This window comes from Panthera uncia, chromosome F1 (genome assembly GCF_023721935.1).
Source record: "Panthera uncia isolate 11264 chromosome F1, Puncia_PCG_1.0, whole genome shotgun sequence".
NCBI classification, from domain to species: Eukaryota; Metazoa; Chordata; class Mammalia; order Carnivora; family Felidae; genus Panthera; species Panthera uncia.
Genome location: NC_064813.1, coordinates 24,294,968 through 24,309,905, shown reverse-complemented (window position 1 = coordinate 24,309,905; position 14,938 = coordinate 24,294,968). Strand labels below are relative to the sequence as shown.

At 46.1% G+C, this 14,938-nt stretch overlaps 1 protein-coding gene across 1 annotated transcript in view; it reads left to right on the top strand.

The window, feature by feature from the left end:
• LAMC2 (laminin subunit gamma 2) overlaps positions 1-14,938 on the top strand; it is a 56,165-nt gene that overhangs the window by 15,341 nt on the left and 25,886 nt on the right. Inside the window, exons 2-3 of the mRNA XM_049634115.1 lie at positions 4,640-4,828; positions 12,659-12,794. Coding sequence (XP_049490072.1) covers positions 4,640-4,828; positions 12,659-12,794 — 325 coding nt within the window. The remainder of the gene's footprint in view (positions 1-4,639; positions 4,829-12,658; positions 12,795-14,938) is intronic.

Sequence of the window (14,938 nt, the reverse complement as noted above, 5' to 3'; positions counted from 1 at the left end):
GGGAGGGGAGGGTAGGTGATGGGTATTGAAGAGGGCATCTTTTGGGATGAGCACTGGGTGTTGTATGGAAACCAATTTGACAATTTCATATATTTAAAAAAAAAAAAAAAAAAAAGATGTCCTGAAACTAGATAAACCATTTATGAAATTCGGAAGCATAGCAAAATTACAAAATAAAAATGAAATAAGAGCTCTAGACAAACTTGAACAAGGCCAAATATAAAAGAAGGAAAGTATAATAAATTTTTAGAATTTGTTTTAAAATGTAGCCAAGGCTTATATTTGGGTCTATTAACCTAAATAAGTCATTGCAGTAGAAGTTACCAAGGCAGGCTGTTTTCTGGACTGGTCTTCTGTAGAGAAAAGCATCCTTTCATGGAACAGGGAAGAGAGTGACTGCTAGATATTAGTATTTATATTTTTAAGGCATGTGAAGACACATGGGGACACATGGAGTCCTTTCAATGGTAGAAACACAGCTCAGGGGTTCCTAAAGTTCAAGAGAATTTTCATTCATTTGTTCTTTAAACACACATCAAACACCCACTACGACCAGGCCACTGTGCCATATACTAGGGCTTCATTCCTCCTTTTTCTAAAGCAGGACATGTGTTTTCTGCCTGTTAGAAGAGCAGAGATTTGCCCTTGGACATAGATTTCAAACAGAGATATAAAAAAAATATTTTTTAGCCAACATTTAAAAATCAGATTTCAGTGGTACCTGGGTGGCTCAGTCGGTTAAGCATCTGACTTTGGCTCAGGTCATGATCTCATGGTCGTGGGTTCAAGCCCCACATCGGGCTCTGTGCTGACAGCTCAGAGCCTGCTTCGGATTCTGTGTCTCCCCCTGCCCCTCCCCCCCTACTCATGTGGTCTCTCTCCATCTCTCAAAAATGAATAAACGTTAAAAAAATTTTTAAATAAAAAAAGATCAGATCTCCTACAGGGCCAGATTTCTGTTTTCTTTAGAAACCTGAGTGGAAATGCTGACCACAGTAGGCAGGATCCCCATGTGGCTACACTTGGCTGCTTTTCCTCTTAGCCCTGTTGGCAGAGTCCCCACTGCTCCCAGTCACCTCATTCCTAGCTGGGCAGTGCCCTTCAGCAACCAGCGTGCCCATGGTAGTGGTTAGGCAGAAATCGGTCACAGAATAAAAAGGACAAGCCTCAGGGCGCCTGGATGGTTCAGGCAGTTAAGTGTTTGAGACTTTTTGGCTTAGGTCGTGATCTTACCGGTTTGGTTTGTGAGATGAAGCCCCACAGCATGAAGCCTGCTTGGATTCTCTCTCTCCCTCCCCTCGCTCTCTTTCTGCCCCTTCCCCTCCCCCACTTGCATTCATACACACTGTCACACACACACTGTCTCAAAAAAGGACCAGGCTCAAGCTGTATGAGGCCCATTTTATTAAGCCAATTGCAAGAATATTCTGGAATTTGAAATAAAAAGATTTCCTTCCCCCCAGTAGCGAGAATGAATAATAGTTTTAGGGAGGTTAGTCTAAATTTGGGAGATGATTTGAGACCATGTTTCAAAAGCATCAGCGACAAAAGGGGTCATCTCATGCAAGAGGAGCAAAGTCTCTACCCTCCTTCTCTGGGGGTGAAGGTTCAGAAGACTCAATATTAAGCTAAAGTGCAGTGCAGCTAAGTGTTGAGCTCAGTGCAGCTTGGAAACCTCAAAGTCCTGCAGGCAGGGCTGGAGAACATCTTCATGAGGTTCTCACACGATGCAGACATAGGAGGCCTATACACTCCCCGACACAAGGCCTACTTGGCCCTACCCAGTCAGCACAACCTTGGGCTTTCATGGAAACCCCAGTGAGAGAGGAGGGGGATTTGGCAGTGAGCAAGTTCCAGAGCAGAGTTGCTGGCTGAAGATCCCCCTTGCTCAAACTGTAATGTATCTCTGCAGAAGGCTGGGGGATTTAAAGGGAGAACACAGTTTTTCAGAGTAGAGCCTGACAGGAGAGAGGACAGAAGGGGAGGGAGGCATTAAACACCAGATTATAACAAGGTTGTCTATTTTTGAAAGTGTTCTAAATATATCCTGAGCCATCCTTATAAAGTTAACGATTACCAGCAGAAAGTTTGTTCTGGGTCAGAAAGGCACAGTGAAAATTTTGTAATTGTTTTGAGACTGCCCTCAAAAGGCACCCAGGGCAGAAAGGGCATTGGCACACTGCGTGATCCAGGCGACTGACCTCACACAAGGGTCGTTGGCTGCTGAATTTAGTGCTTATACATGCCTAAGGATGGTCTCAGCAATTTCACAGCACATGACAGCTGTGTGGCACATCTGTTCGGGATCCAAAAAATCAGTTACACAAGCATTCACTGGGGAAGATTGGAGTTGGCACCCGTTCTGCAGAGAGAGCTGGGAGTCTGAATTGAGTGCAAGCTTAACACACTGAGTTTAACGAAATGCAAAACTGCGTCCGTGGAGTTCTAACACCCAGTTGTGTTGCATGCTGAGCTAGTCAAACCACACTTGGAGGACTGTGATAAATTCAGGCCCTTTTAAGAAAGACATTGGGAAATCAGTATGTTCCTTGGAGGACAGTCAAGAATCTAGAAATCATCCCATGGGAAACGGTTGAAAGACATGGAGGTGACAGGCCTCCAGTTTAACCAGAAGGAGAGAAGGCTAGAGAGGGAGATAGGATAGCTGTCTTCAGACAGTCAAAGCCCCGGCTGTCACAGTGCTTGTAAAGCCATGTTTGAAACAAAGTGATAAGTAAATGAAGACCACAGTAGGTGTGCGTGTGTTTTCCAAGGAAGAGCAAGAACACGTAGTAAAAATTACACGGAGGGAGGCAGAGTTAAAACTCCCGAAAAAGTAATCTGGAACAACCAGTGCTGTCTGTGGCGGGACAGAATTTATGTAGGGGCTGAATGAGCCTTTGTGAGGGATTTCTAGGAGAAATGCCTACCTGCAGTGGTAACCAGGTTCTCGAGAAGCAGGGGGCGGGGGCGGGGGCGGGGGCGGGGGGGGGGGGGGTGAAGGCTTTGTGGTTGGACACACTTAGGAGCAAGTTATATGGTTGCCATTTAGCTGTGTGACTTTAAGCAAGATATCCAGCATTAGGTTCTTCATCCAGTCAATGGGGACAAGACCACTCGTGATGTGTTCTTGTGAGAAGTAACTGAGCTGATATGTGTGAGGTGCTAGAGACAGCATGGGCTCTGGAGAGATGTGTGTGGTAAGAAGTCGCTTCAGAAGCTCATCATGTTTATTTAGTCCCCTTTGTGCCTTCAGAGCCCTGACATGGCCTGCACAGGGCAGCTGTTCAGCACGTGCGCTGGCATTTTTTTTTTTTTTTTAATCAGTGTTCTGGGTAAGTTGTGGCCCTAGGCAGTTCTAGAAATGGACTCTTATTGAGGCCACGTGGCCAATGGACAATGTGCCTGGTGGAAAGAAAATGAAGTCTGGCATCAGACACAGGTTCCAACCCTAGCTCTCCACTGGGTCAAATTACTTAACCTTTCTGAAATGCATTTTACTCCTCTGAGGCAATGCCTGTCTTGTGTGAGTGAATTAGCAGGTGTGAAGGGCTTGGTATTCTTTTCTCATTGGGATCCTCTCAACAGTCCAGGGAGGCAGGTAATTCCTTTTACATTTATAAGAAATAAGATTCAGAGTTGAAGAGATTTGCCTCTGAAAATAGAACTAGTACTGATTTGGTCCAATTCTTTTAACCTCAAGGCTTATCATCTTTGTCTTCTCAGTTGTGACAAACATTTTTTAGAGTCTGCTGTGTGCCAGGAATTATGTGGGGTATTTCCACGTTTCCTCATTGACTTTTAGGTCCCCCATGGAGATGTCACTCAATGGGGTAAACTTTCCTAGATATTTGGGAAAGTTGATTCTTCATGGGACTCTGGTTCCCCATTGACACCTGGCTTTGGGAGGGACACTCAAGGCACAGTGAAGGGCAGAGGGAGATTCCTGTCCAGACAGTCACATTAGCTCCTCAGCCTTGACCATCACAGGAGGGACAGATATTGTGTATCTTGAACAGAGGACGCCGTCAGCTGTTGGACAGCTGTGCCAGAGCGCACCCGCTGGCAGTCCTCAGGTTTTCTCTAGCCGGTAGACTTGTTCTATGGGGTTGCACAGGGCTGTAAAAATGAATTCTTTGCAAATTTAAGCCAGGAATTTTTACATAAAAATACATAATGAAGGGTGCCTGGGTGACTCAGTTAAGTGTTCAACTTCAGCTCGGGTCATGATCTCACGGTTCAAGGGTTCGAGCCTCACATTGGGCTCTGCACTGACAGCTCGGAGCCTGCTTCAGATTCTGCTTCTCCCTCCCTCTCTGCCCCTCCCCTGCTCACGCTCTGGGTCTCTCTCAAAAATAAACATTAAAAAAAAATACATAAGATTTTTGGTGTCTCTTGAGGAATGGGACAGTCGGGCAACCCTGAGCTCACGTTCTCCCTGACAGCAACCCCCCTGCCCCAGCATGCTGCTGCTCCCTTTGGGTGGGGCAGAGACTCCCCCAACCTTCCTTCAGCCCATGTCATCCTTACCTTACTCCAAGTAGCTGGTGTGAATATTTAGTACCCTGCACCTAATTTACATTAATAACATTGTCTCTGAGCTTTTTACTAGCGAGGTCTTTTTCCCCCCCATCCCTAGTCTGTGATTGCAGTGGGAAGTCCAGCCAATGCGTCTTTGATCAGGAGCTTCACAGACAGACAGGCAACGGGTTCCGCTGCCTCAACTGCATTGACAACACCGACGGCGTTCACTGCGAGAGGTGCAAGGAGGGGTTCTACCGACAGAGAGAGAGGGATCGCTGCTTACCCTGCAACTGTAACCCCAGAGGTAATGTGCGACAGCAAGAACAGACCTGGAGGGTAGTATGCTGAGTGAGAGGAGTCAGACTGAGAAAGACAAACACCATATGATTCCACTCCTAAGCGGAATTAAAGAAAACCCACAAATGAGTAAACAAAAAAGCAGAATCAGGGGAGCCTGGCTGGCTCAGTCAGAAGAGTGGGCGACTTTTGATCTTGGGGTGGCGAGTTTGAGCCCCATGTTGGGTGTAGACATTAAATTAAAAAAAAGGGGGGGGGGCAGAATCAGACCTATACAGAGAACCAACCAATGGTTGCCAGAAGGGAGGGGATGTGGGGGGGATGGGCAAAATAGGTGCAGGGGAGAGGGAATACAGTCAGTGATATTGTCCTATGGTGACAGGTGGTAGCTACACTTGTGGGGAACACAGCATGACCTACAGAGATGTTGAATCACGGTGTTGTACACCTGAAACTAATGTAACCTTGTGTGTTGACTATGCAAAAAAAAAAAAAAAAAAAAAAAAGTAGTTGGGGGAAAGGCAAATAGAGAGGGGGAAGGAAGAGAGAAGCCAGGAGGGCAAGAGAGTGATGCTCAACATCTAGAACAATTGGGAATCTACTAGGCACTGGTAGTGTAGGGTCTTAGCATTTCTATCTGAAAGGCAACACATTTTTCTGTCTTAAGTCTGGGTTGTAGGAATCAGCTGGAGTCTTTAGGACACAGTTGGCTTGAATTCTAGTAGCAAGAGGCCCATGATTACTTTCCCTGGCAGATGACAGTTTGGCCCAGGGACAAAGGAAGCTTTGTAGGCTTCCAGTGCATCCATAGCAATGCCTTTGACCAACCTCTCGAAAAATAAAGCGATAGGAAAATCTGTTTCTGGTGCTATGGTAGGTGCTAGCAATATAGAGTTGTATTAGTCTAAGAGACACCCTGATTAATAGGCAGATTAGAGGGGCGCCTGGGTGGCTCAGTTGATTAAGCATCCTCCTCTCGATTTCTGCTCAGGTCAGGATCTCAGGGTCAGGACCTCAGGATTGTGAGATCCCGCTGAGCATGGAGCCTGCTTAAGAGTCTCCCTCTCTGCCCCTCCCCCACTCTTTCACTCACTCATTCACTCTCTCAAAAAAAAAAAAAAAAAGGCAGATTAGAGTCTTTGATGGGTTTGTTCACAAAAGAAAATAGAATCAATAGGAAATATCTACAAGATGGCTGGTTCATAGCAGGAATCCTTTGTTTTTTAAAACATGTCGCCCAGTGCTGTATTCGCACAGCTGTGTGTAGTTCTTGCCTACACAGATGTACGTGTTGTGCTATATTCGTCATGGACAGTAAAGACAAGTTAGCACATATAGAGAGGGAGAGACCAGTAGTTCTGTTAAAGAAGTTGAGGTTTTTTAGAATACCTTGTCTATTATTGCCAAAAAAGATATGTTTCTCTTCTTTGTTAGAAAGTGTTTAACAGCATAATAGGATAAGTGTTAGTGCACTTAATGGGTATAGACGGTGTGTGGCAATGACTCAGTGTAGCTCTCTGAAACCAGTTAAGAGTAACAGCTTAATGAACGTAAAAATGGGCAGGTTTTGGTCTAGCCAGGAGATGCCGGTAGAGTGTGTTGGAGAGCATTACAGAACACTGGGGATGACCCCAGGCTGACGCAGACCCAAATTCCAGCAAACACTTCCCAGTTCACCAAACTTGCGGTTACGGTGTGTTTGAGCCCAATTTGCTCAGCTTTGTGGCATAGGGTCAGCATCCAGAATCTTTTGGATTTAGCAATTCTTGTGAATTAAAGAACTTCATAAAGAAAAATTAAAAGTTATTCCATGTTAGTGGGCATCCAACCCTTCTGAAAAGCCCCGATCCCTTTAGGATATGCAGCTTCGTTGTGAGTCACTGGAGTTGTGTCATCCCAGCAAGACGATCAGCGAGAATGTAACTAGAAACTTAATTAACTTAGCTGGAGAGCCTGGCCTGAAGACAAGGTTATTAGTCCGTACAGTAGACAAGGAGGCTGCCACGTGGCTGAGAGATGGTAATGAAGGATTTGCCACGCCATCTCTCTTTCACTCGAGTCCATTGCTTGCCCAGCATCCATGAGCCTGGCTTTTTCTTTGCCTTCGGGGAGTATACATCCCAGGCTCAGTGTGAACATCCTGGTAGAGGAGGAGCCCAACAATGATTTACAGCTTATATGATCGCTAACCTGCATTACCCTGTGCCAGGCACTTTGCTAGATGCTTTCATCCAGCAATTAATTTAATCTTCACAAATAACCATATGAAGAGGGTGCTATTATGTCCATTTTACAGATGAGGTGGCAGGGGCTTAGAGAGGGGGGTGAAGAAACTTGAAGGTTGTGTAGCTAGGTGGCCAGCCCCAGGTGCACGGATATCAAAGATGGTAATGTAAAGACTAGTGGTGGGTTTTGGAGCCAGACAGCCTGGGTTCAAATCTTGGTACTTCCGCTTCTGCTGTGTCATTCCGGGCATGTCCCTTCACCGCTTGCTGCCCCTGTGTCCCCATCTGTAGAAGGGGGACATCATGGTTTTCCCACCACAGGATTGTGTGAGAATTGTGTTAAGCACGTGGTAGACAACTCAGTAAATTGTAGTTGATGTAGTTTTTTTTTTTTTTTTTTTAATTAGGACAGAGATCAGTGTGGCAGTTTCCTGGGACACCGGCTTTTTTAAGTTACATTCTACTTTAGAAGGAATGCTGTCAAGGCCATATGTTTGGCCTGAAACTATTAGCATTTTATTTTCTTATTAATATCCTGAAATTGGCAGTGAATTTTTCAAATGTCTTTTAAGGAGTGGGGAAAGGGAGGCCTAGAGGAGCTGATGGCCTCCAGTCCTCTAACAAGCAATTGCAAAAGTTAAAGTTATAATCCAGAGTTCTGATGGAGAACTATTATCTTATTCCTTCCATATGAACAAATAAAGCATCAGAATGCTGTTCTTTTATCCCCAACATCAGACAATTAGATGTCCAGGAAAAGCTTCATGGATCTTATTTCCTAAGATCTGGGTAGTGCTTTATATTTTTCCAGAATATTTTTATAGGCTGTATCTTCTTCAGTGTTCATAACTGGACAACCTGCAGGTGTTAGCACGCTGCACCCACCGTTACGGACACGAAGAAGGTGACCTGCGAGCCTGAGTGGCATGTTAGTGACAGAGACAGTTCCCACCCTGTGCCATCTCCCACGACACCATGGCTGCCCAGATTCCTAGCCCAGTGGCACAAATTTAATTCCCTATGGGATTTCTCAGTCTCCCAATCAGCCAGAAGATATGCATCACCTACAAGGGAATTTATCAAATATTCAATCTCAAAATGAAGAACACACCTTCCCAAAAAATGCAATCATTCCATGTATGGCGAATGAAGCCAACAGCATCAGTAATCCCCAAAGTGGTCACAGATTTTGGATGTCACATCAGTTTCTCATAAATATAGCAGCCAGGCTTATTTTTAGGTGATGACTTTGTGGGTTCAGCAACAGGGCTGAGTTCTCAACTCTTATAACCACATGTGTAAAAGCCCTGAAAACCTTTTGCAAATATTTTGAAATTCACTGTACATACATGTGGTTTTTTCTTTCCATGACACCTAAGTTCTTGAGACCTGTATGGACATCAAGGATATTGGACTTGTTCTATTATTTACGTATTTATGATCCTGACAATGGATTACTCATAATACAACATTTTGGTTATTATTGAAAACATGCCTTAATTTTTCTTAATGTTGTATTTTTGAGAGAGAGAGAGAGAGAGAGAGAGAGAGAGAGACACACACACACAGACACGCAGAGGCAGACACAGAATCCGAAGTGGGACTTGAACTCATGAACCGTGAGATCATGACCTAAGCCAAAGTCAGATGCTTAACTGAGCCACCCAGGTGTCCCAAAACAGGTCTTCAATAATAACTTATAATTCTTAAATTCTTGTTACTTTAAAATACAAATGTGTGTGTGCGCGCGCGCGTGTAAAGCGTTCTCAAACGGACATACCCTCTTGTTTATTATTTATCAAAAAAATTTAACATTTTTGAGACAAACAGAGCACAAGCAGGGGAGGGGCAGGCAGAGAGAGAGAGAGAGAGAGAGAGAGAGAGAGAGACAGACAGACACACACACAGAATCCAAAGCAGGCTCCAGGCTCCAAACTGTCAGCACAGAGCCTGATGCAGGGCTCAAACCCATGAACCGTGAGATCATGACCTGAGCTGAAGTCGGACGCTCAACTGACTGAGCCACCCAGGTGCCCCTTAATTTGCTATTTTTTAAATAGTAATCATTTTAGAATAACTGCTTGAACCCTCAGATGCACAGAAACTATATAAGCCCTAAAAGAGCTTATTGGGACACAAAACAGGAAGCTATTTTGTTCTTTCAACCCAGTTATTCACAATCCCTAAAAGCAACTTGCAATGTAGGAATTGGGACAAGGGTTTTTATTTTAATGAGATACTTTGAAAACCCAGTGCTATTATTTCGGCAGTTTTAGAATGTGAAATAAAGTAGTCACTTTCACAGTAAGGACCAGTGCACATGTGTGTCAAGGTTTGCAGGAGGCCTTGAGATAGCAGCGTAAACTACATTCTTCCAGTGCCCATTACGTGCGAGACGCTAAATTAGGCCTTTATATATTTTAGTTCAAAGTCTTGCAACAGCTCCATGAGGCATAGGCTGTTACCCTCACTTAAAATAAGCGATGAGTAAGCAGTTTACCCAAGGACACAGAGCTAAGTGGCAGAGCTGGTTTTGAAGGGAGAGTTGTTGGATTTCAAAGTCTGGGCACTTTGACCCCCAGTTTCTAGAGCAGAATTCTCTAGATAATGTCCTGTAGAGCACAGTGTTCAAGATAATAGACGTGGCCTGTAAGAATGTCAAATAATGGTTGGAAACACTGGCCTTAAGAGTTAAACAAGCGTCATGCCTACTGAATGAAGTTATAAGTCTCTGAAAGGCCTAGAGTGTACCATTTCCCGAACTCTTTTGAACACAGAATGCCTATTTTCATGAGAGCGTTAATTTCCCTCAGAACGGTGTTTTGTAGAATAACCATTTTGGTCTATGTAGGCCAGAGTCCAAAGCACAGTCTTTTCCATCTTCTAAGAATAACTCATTTCTGAAAAATTACTGCAGGGAGAATTTAAAAAAATTTTTTCCCATTTATTTTTGAGAGACAAAGACAGAGCACAAGTGGGGGAGGGGCAGAGAGAGACAGACACAGAATCTGAAGCAGGCTCCAGGCTATGAGCTGTCAGCACAGAGCCCAACATGGGGCTCAAATCCACAAACTGCAAGATCATGACCTGAGCCGAAGTGGACGCCCAACCGATGGAGCCACCCAGGCACCCCTGCAGGGAGAATGGTCTTAAGTCAAAAGCGTGATTTCCATAAGTTGGAACGGAGAAAAAAAAAAATGTGTTTCTGAACCCATCAACACCCATTTGTGTTAAACAAAGAAAACTAATTGTATTAAAGAGAGAGGTCTTGGGGCTCCTGAGTGGCTCAGGACTTCGGCTCAGGTCATGATCTCACCATTTGTGGGTTTGAGCCCTGCGTCAGGCTCTGTCCTGACAGTTTGGAGCCTGCTTTGGATTCTGTCTCTCCGCCCCTCCCCTGCTCGCATTCTGTCTCTCAAAAATAAATGTTAAAAGTTTTTTTGAATAAAGAGGGATGTCTCCTGTTGAATGTTACTTATCAGAGCATAATTCAAAAAGCAGCTTTCCTTCTTAGCTGTGTTGGCTGACAGCTTGTAGAGTAGAAGGGCCCCTTCAAGCTTTACAGAGTTGACATGGGGTCTCCCACCAGCTCTGAGTGTGACTGATGTTGTTCATGTTCCACAGGTGGCATAAAAGCTTTTATGTAGGTGCAGAGCCAATACCTTTATCGATTTGAATTGTATCTACCAGTGAATTAAAAATTCAAATAACCGATTAGAAAGAAAGGAGCAACTGGTTAGTGTCCTGTCGGCTTGGTACCAGCTACCACGGTTCGTTGAGACAGATGGATTATTTGATCATTCTGCCAGCACAGGGAAATCGTCAAGTAGGGGAGGTACACTTCTCACCACCTTCCTGCTCAGCTTTTGCTACCCTTGACCCTCTCCCAACAGCCCCGACCTTTTTCATGGCGTACATGGTTTCATCCGACAGATTTCTGGGCATCTCCTCTACGTCAGGCTCTGTCCTGGGCACTGGGGACAGCAGGGAGCACAGACTGAGGGAATCCTGAGAAAGGACTATGGTAGTGGTGGGATGGAGATTTTAGATTTGGGGATCCAAGATTTCACTAGAGAAGTAGTAGTAACTCAGGACCAGAGAGCCGAGGATGGGCCAATCAGGGGACGCTCTGGGGAAGGAGGGTTCCAGGCCAGGGGAGCAGCAAGTGCAGGTGCCTAAGGAGAGAAGCAGTCTGGCACGTTCTACCAGCAAGGCTGGGGGGCTGGGAGCGGAGGGAAGGAAGGAGAGGTTGACTCTTGTGGGCCATGATATAGTTTGCATTTTATGCTGCTTACAGTGGGGAGCCACCAGAGGACTAAACAGATGAGTAATGTGATCGGAATTCCATTTTTAAATGTTTAATGTTTCTTTTGAGAGAGGGAGAACACGCAAGTGGAAGGGAGGGGCAGGGGATGAGGGGGATGAGAGAATCCCAAGCAGGCTGTGTGCAGTCAGCTCAGAGCCTGACATGGGGCTCAAACCCATGAACTGTGAGATCATGATCTGAGCCAAAAATCAAGAGTTGGACACTTAACCAACTGAACCACCCATTTAAAAATAAATTCCATTTTTTTAATGTTTTATTTTTGAGAGAGCATGAGCAGGGGAGGAGGGGGTGTGCAGAGACCGAGGGAGAGACAGAATCCGAAGCAGGCTCCAGGCTCCGAGCTGTCAGCACAGAGCTTGACGCAAGGCTCGAGCCCATGGAACTGTGAGATCGTGACCTGAGCCGAAGTTGGATGCTTAACTGACTGAGCCACCCAGGCACCCCAAGATGAATTCCATTTTTAAAGGAGGAGAGGAGAGAAAGGAGACAAGGATGGAGGAGAAGAGAAGAGAAGAGGGAAGAGAGAGTGGGAGGCCGGGTCCTGGGAGAAAAGACAGAGGCTTGAACTGTGGCGGGGGAAGGGAAGGCAGTGAGAATGGAGAGGAGTCCGGCTTCCGTAGTGGCACAGTTGCTGCCCTCAGCACCGGTCTCTCAGCAACTCTCAGTCTGAGAGGGCCCGCTGACCAGTACGAGCACGTCTGTACAAAACTGATCACAGGACAAATGCCGTATGTACTAAGCGGGTACGATGCACAGGGAAGGGGAGATAGCACCAAGGACGAGAATGTCTTCCGCTCTGGGTAGGTACAGATTTTAGATTAAGAAGCCTTTTCACACCCAAGAATCACACTGTTCAAGCATGGACACTTAAAATACAGCTTTTGCTTGCCAGGAATAAGGGAAGACTTGCTCACTTTCTCCTACCGACTCTCTTTGAGGAGGCTGATGTGCTCAAATTTTCCCCTCTTCTTGAGATCTCCAGGATTCAACTTATAAGGCAGTGGCCTACACACTAATGTTCAAATCAGAACAGATACTAAGTAAAAATGCCTGCCTTCAAGAGTAATTTCTGCTTCTTTGCCTGAAGAAGCCATCCTTGGCCATGAAACCTTGCCCTGGTGGATGGACATGTACTCAGACAACGTGGAATTATTAGCAGCAGCAGGTGGTGGATATTCCTTGGTATTCCTTGTGCTCCCACGGGGCCACAGTTGTTTCCTAATGCCAAATAGATTAAGTATTTCCTTTTCTTCTTCCCTTTCCCCCCAACCCCGTCGGGTTACAGGTGCTCTCAGCGCTCGATGTGACAACTCTGGACGGTGCAGCTGTAAACCAGGTGTGACAGGAGACAGGTGTGACCGGTGTCTGCCAGGCTTCCACACACTCACCGATGCTGGGTGCACCCAGGACCAGAGACCACTGTAAGCACCTGCACCCACCACTGCAGCTTCTGCCATGAGTGATGACAATGACCGTGACATCAGTGGCCACTTTACCGAGTACTAACTGTGTGCCAAACGCTGCTTGAGGACTTCATGTGGGTTATGGCGTGTGATCCTCACAATAACCCATGGAGGCTGGGATTAGCTCATGTTAAAGACAGAAATTTGCCCCCCAGGAGGTTAAGTTTGCCCAATATTACTGGGGAGGGTGGACTAATATTTAGGCCCAGAGTTTTGGCTCTGGAACCCATGTTCTCCACCCTGAGGATTGCCCGCAGTTTAGATGAACCAGGATGGAGGTAAAGAGTCCTTCAGATTCTTACCTGGGACCCATTTCAACCCAACATGAACTGGGCTAGAGAAATTTTTCTGCACTATTTTATTCCTATAGTTTGAAGCGTCCTCTGTCCCTCTTCAGAGGCTTTTCTGGAAGAGGAGGGAGCACACATTATCAGTCACCTAAGCAGTCCACAGAGCTGCAGAGCCAGCAGACAGACACTAGGGGAAGGGGAGCTTGGCAGGGAAGCCATTAGCTAGGGGGTGCCCACAGAGGATCGTTTCCCGTTTGCCCCCTTTTCCAGCACCTTGCCCGTGGGAGAACGCCCTCCAGCCATGCTTGCAGCGGCCTGGTGACCACTGTTCCAAGTTCTCTCACCCATTGGGCCTCTGCACAGACTGTTCTCTTCCGGCCTTCCCTGCCCCTTTTACATGGTCTTCAGAGACCCTTCCCTCAGTCCAGTGTCATCCCTTTGGAAATGCTTTATAAAATATGAAGTCGATCATATCATTTTGCTTGCAACCCTCCAGTAGCTCCCTTTCCCACTCCGAATGAGACAAACTTCTTATGGAGGCCCAGCAGGGCCCTACAACATCCTCTGTCCTCTGCGCCCTCAGCAGTGAGCTCTTCCTGGCTTTCTCACCCCTCCTCCCCTGGCCCCCTGCACTCCAGCCCCACCAGCCTGCCTTCCCTTCTTCAGAGGAGCCAAGCCAAGTGATCTTGGACCTGCCTAGAGCACTCCCGCTTCCTACAGGGCCACAGGGAGTTTCACGGGCTCTATCCTCACCTCATCCACTCCCCACAGAGGCCTTTCCACCTTCTGTGTTCTGATCGTTGTTACTTCACATCCCTCATTTTCTTTACGTATTTGTCTCTCCCACTAGACTGGAAGCTCCATGTCGGCTTTGTCTTGTTCACTATTGCGTTCCCAGTGCCCAGAGTGGGGGAAGGCACACAGGCTGTGTTCCTGCTTGGCTCCAGCTGGCCTTATGCTCCACTGCCATCGTTGTTCAAGCTCTGCCCTGCCTTGAGACTCCTAGAGACCAGGACCCCATTTCTTAGTGTCTCTGGTGCTTAGCAACCACTAGATGTTGTATAATGTTTGTCAGAGGGTCCAGTTAGTCGTGTGGTGGGGCTAAGGACAGGAGGGGACCCTTGCAAGTGAAAGATCCAGACCGGGAAAGGGATCTTCAGGGAGCCTGACAGGACCTGGAATCTGATTGGACGAGAAATGTGAGGGGGTGAGGGGAGTCCAATCCAGGCTTGGGTAGGATTTGGATGGGATCAAAGGGAAGTCAGAAGAGGAACAGAACAGTAGGGAAAAGACAGCATATTTGGCTTTAGACCCACAATATAGGCACATGTGACCATGTGCCCATCTGAGTGACACTAGTTACTAGCCAAAGCACTGGTCTGCACGAGACAGATTGCATCAAAATTAAATGGAAACATTGACTCCATTGAGAATGTCTTGCAAAAAAGGAAAAAAAAAAAACCACCACCAAACTCGGCAATTCCACTCCTAGAAATACACAAGAAATATGAAAACATCCATCTCTGCATAGAAACTTGTACACAAACGTTTGTAGCATTATTCATGATAGCTAAACCCAAATGTCCATCAGCTGTTGAATGGATAAACAAAATGTAGTCTATCCATATGACGAACTGTATTCAGCCATAAAAAAATTGATACCTGGATGAACCTTGAGAACATACTAAGGGAAAGAAGCCAAACGCAAAAAGGCCAAAGATTGTGGATTCCATTTACAGATAATGTTTAGGCAGATCTATAGAGACAGCAGGTGGATTTGTGGTTGCCTGGGCTGGGGGGGGGGGGGGGGGG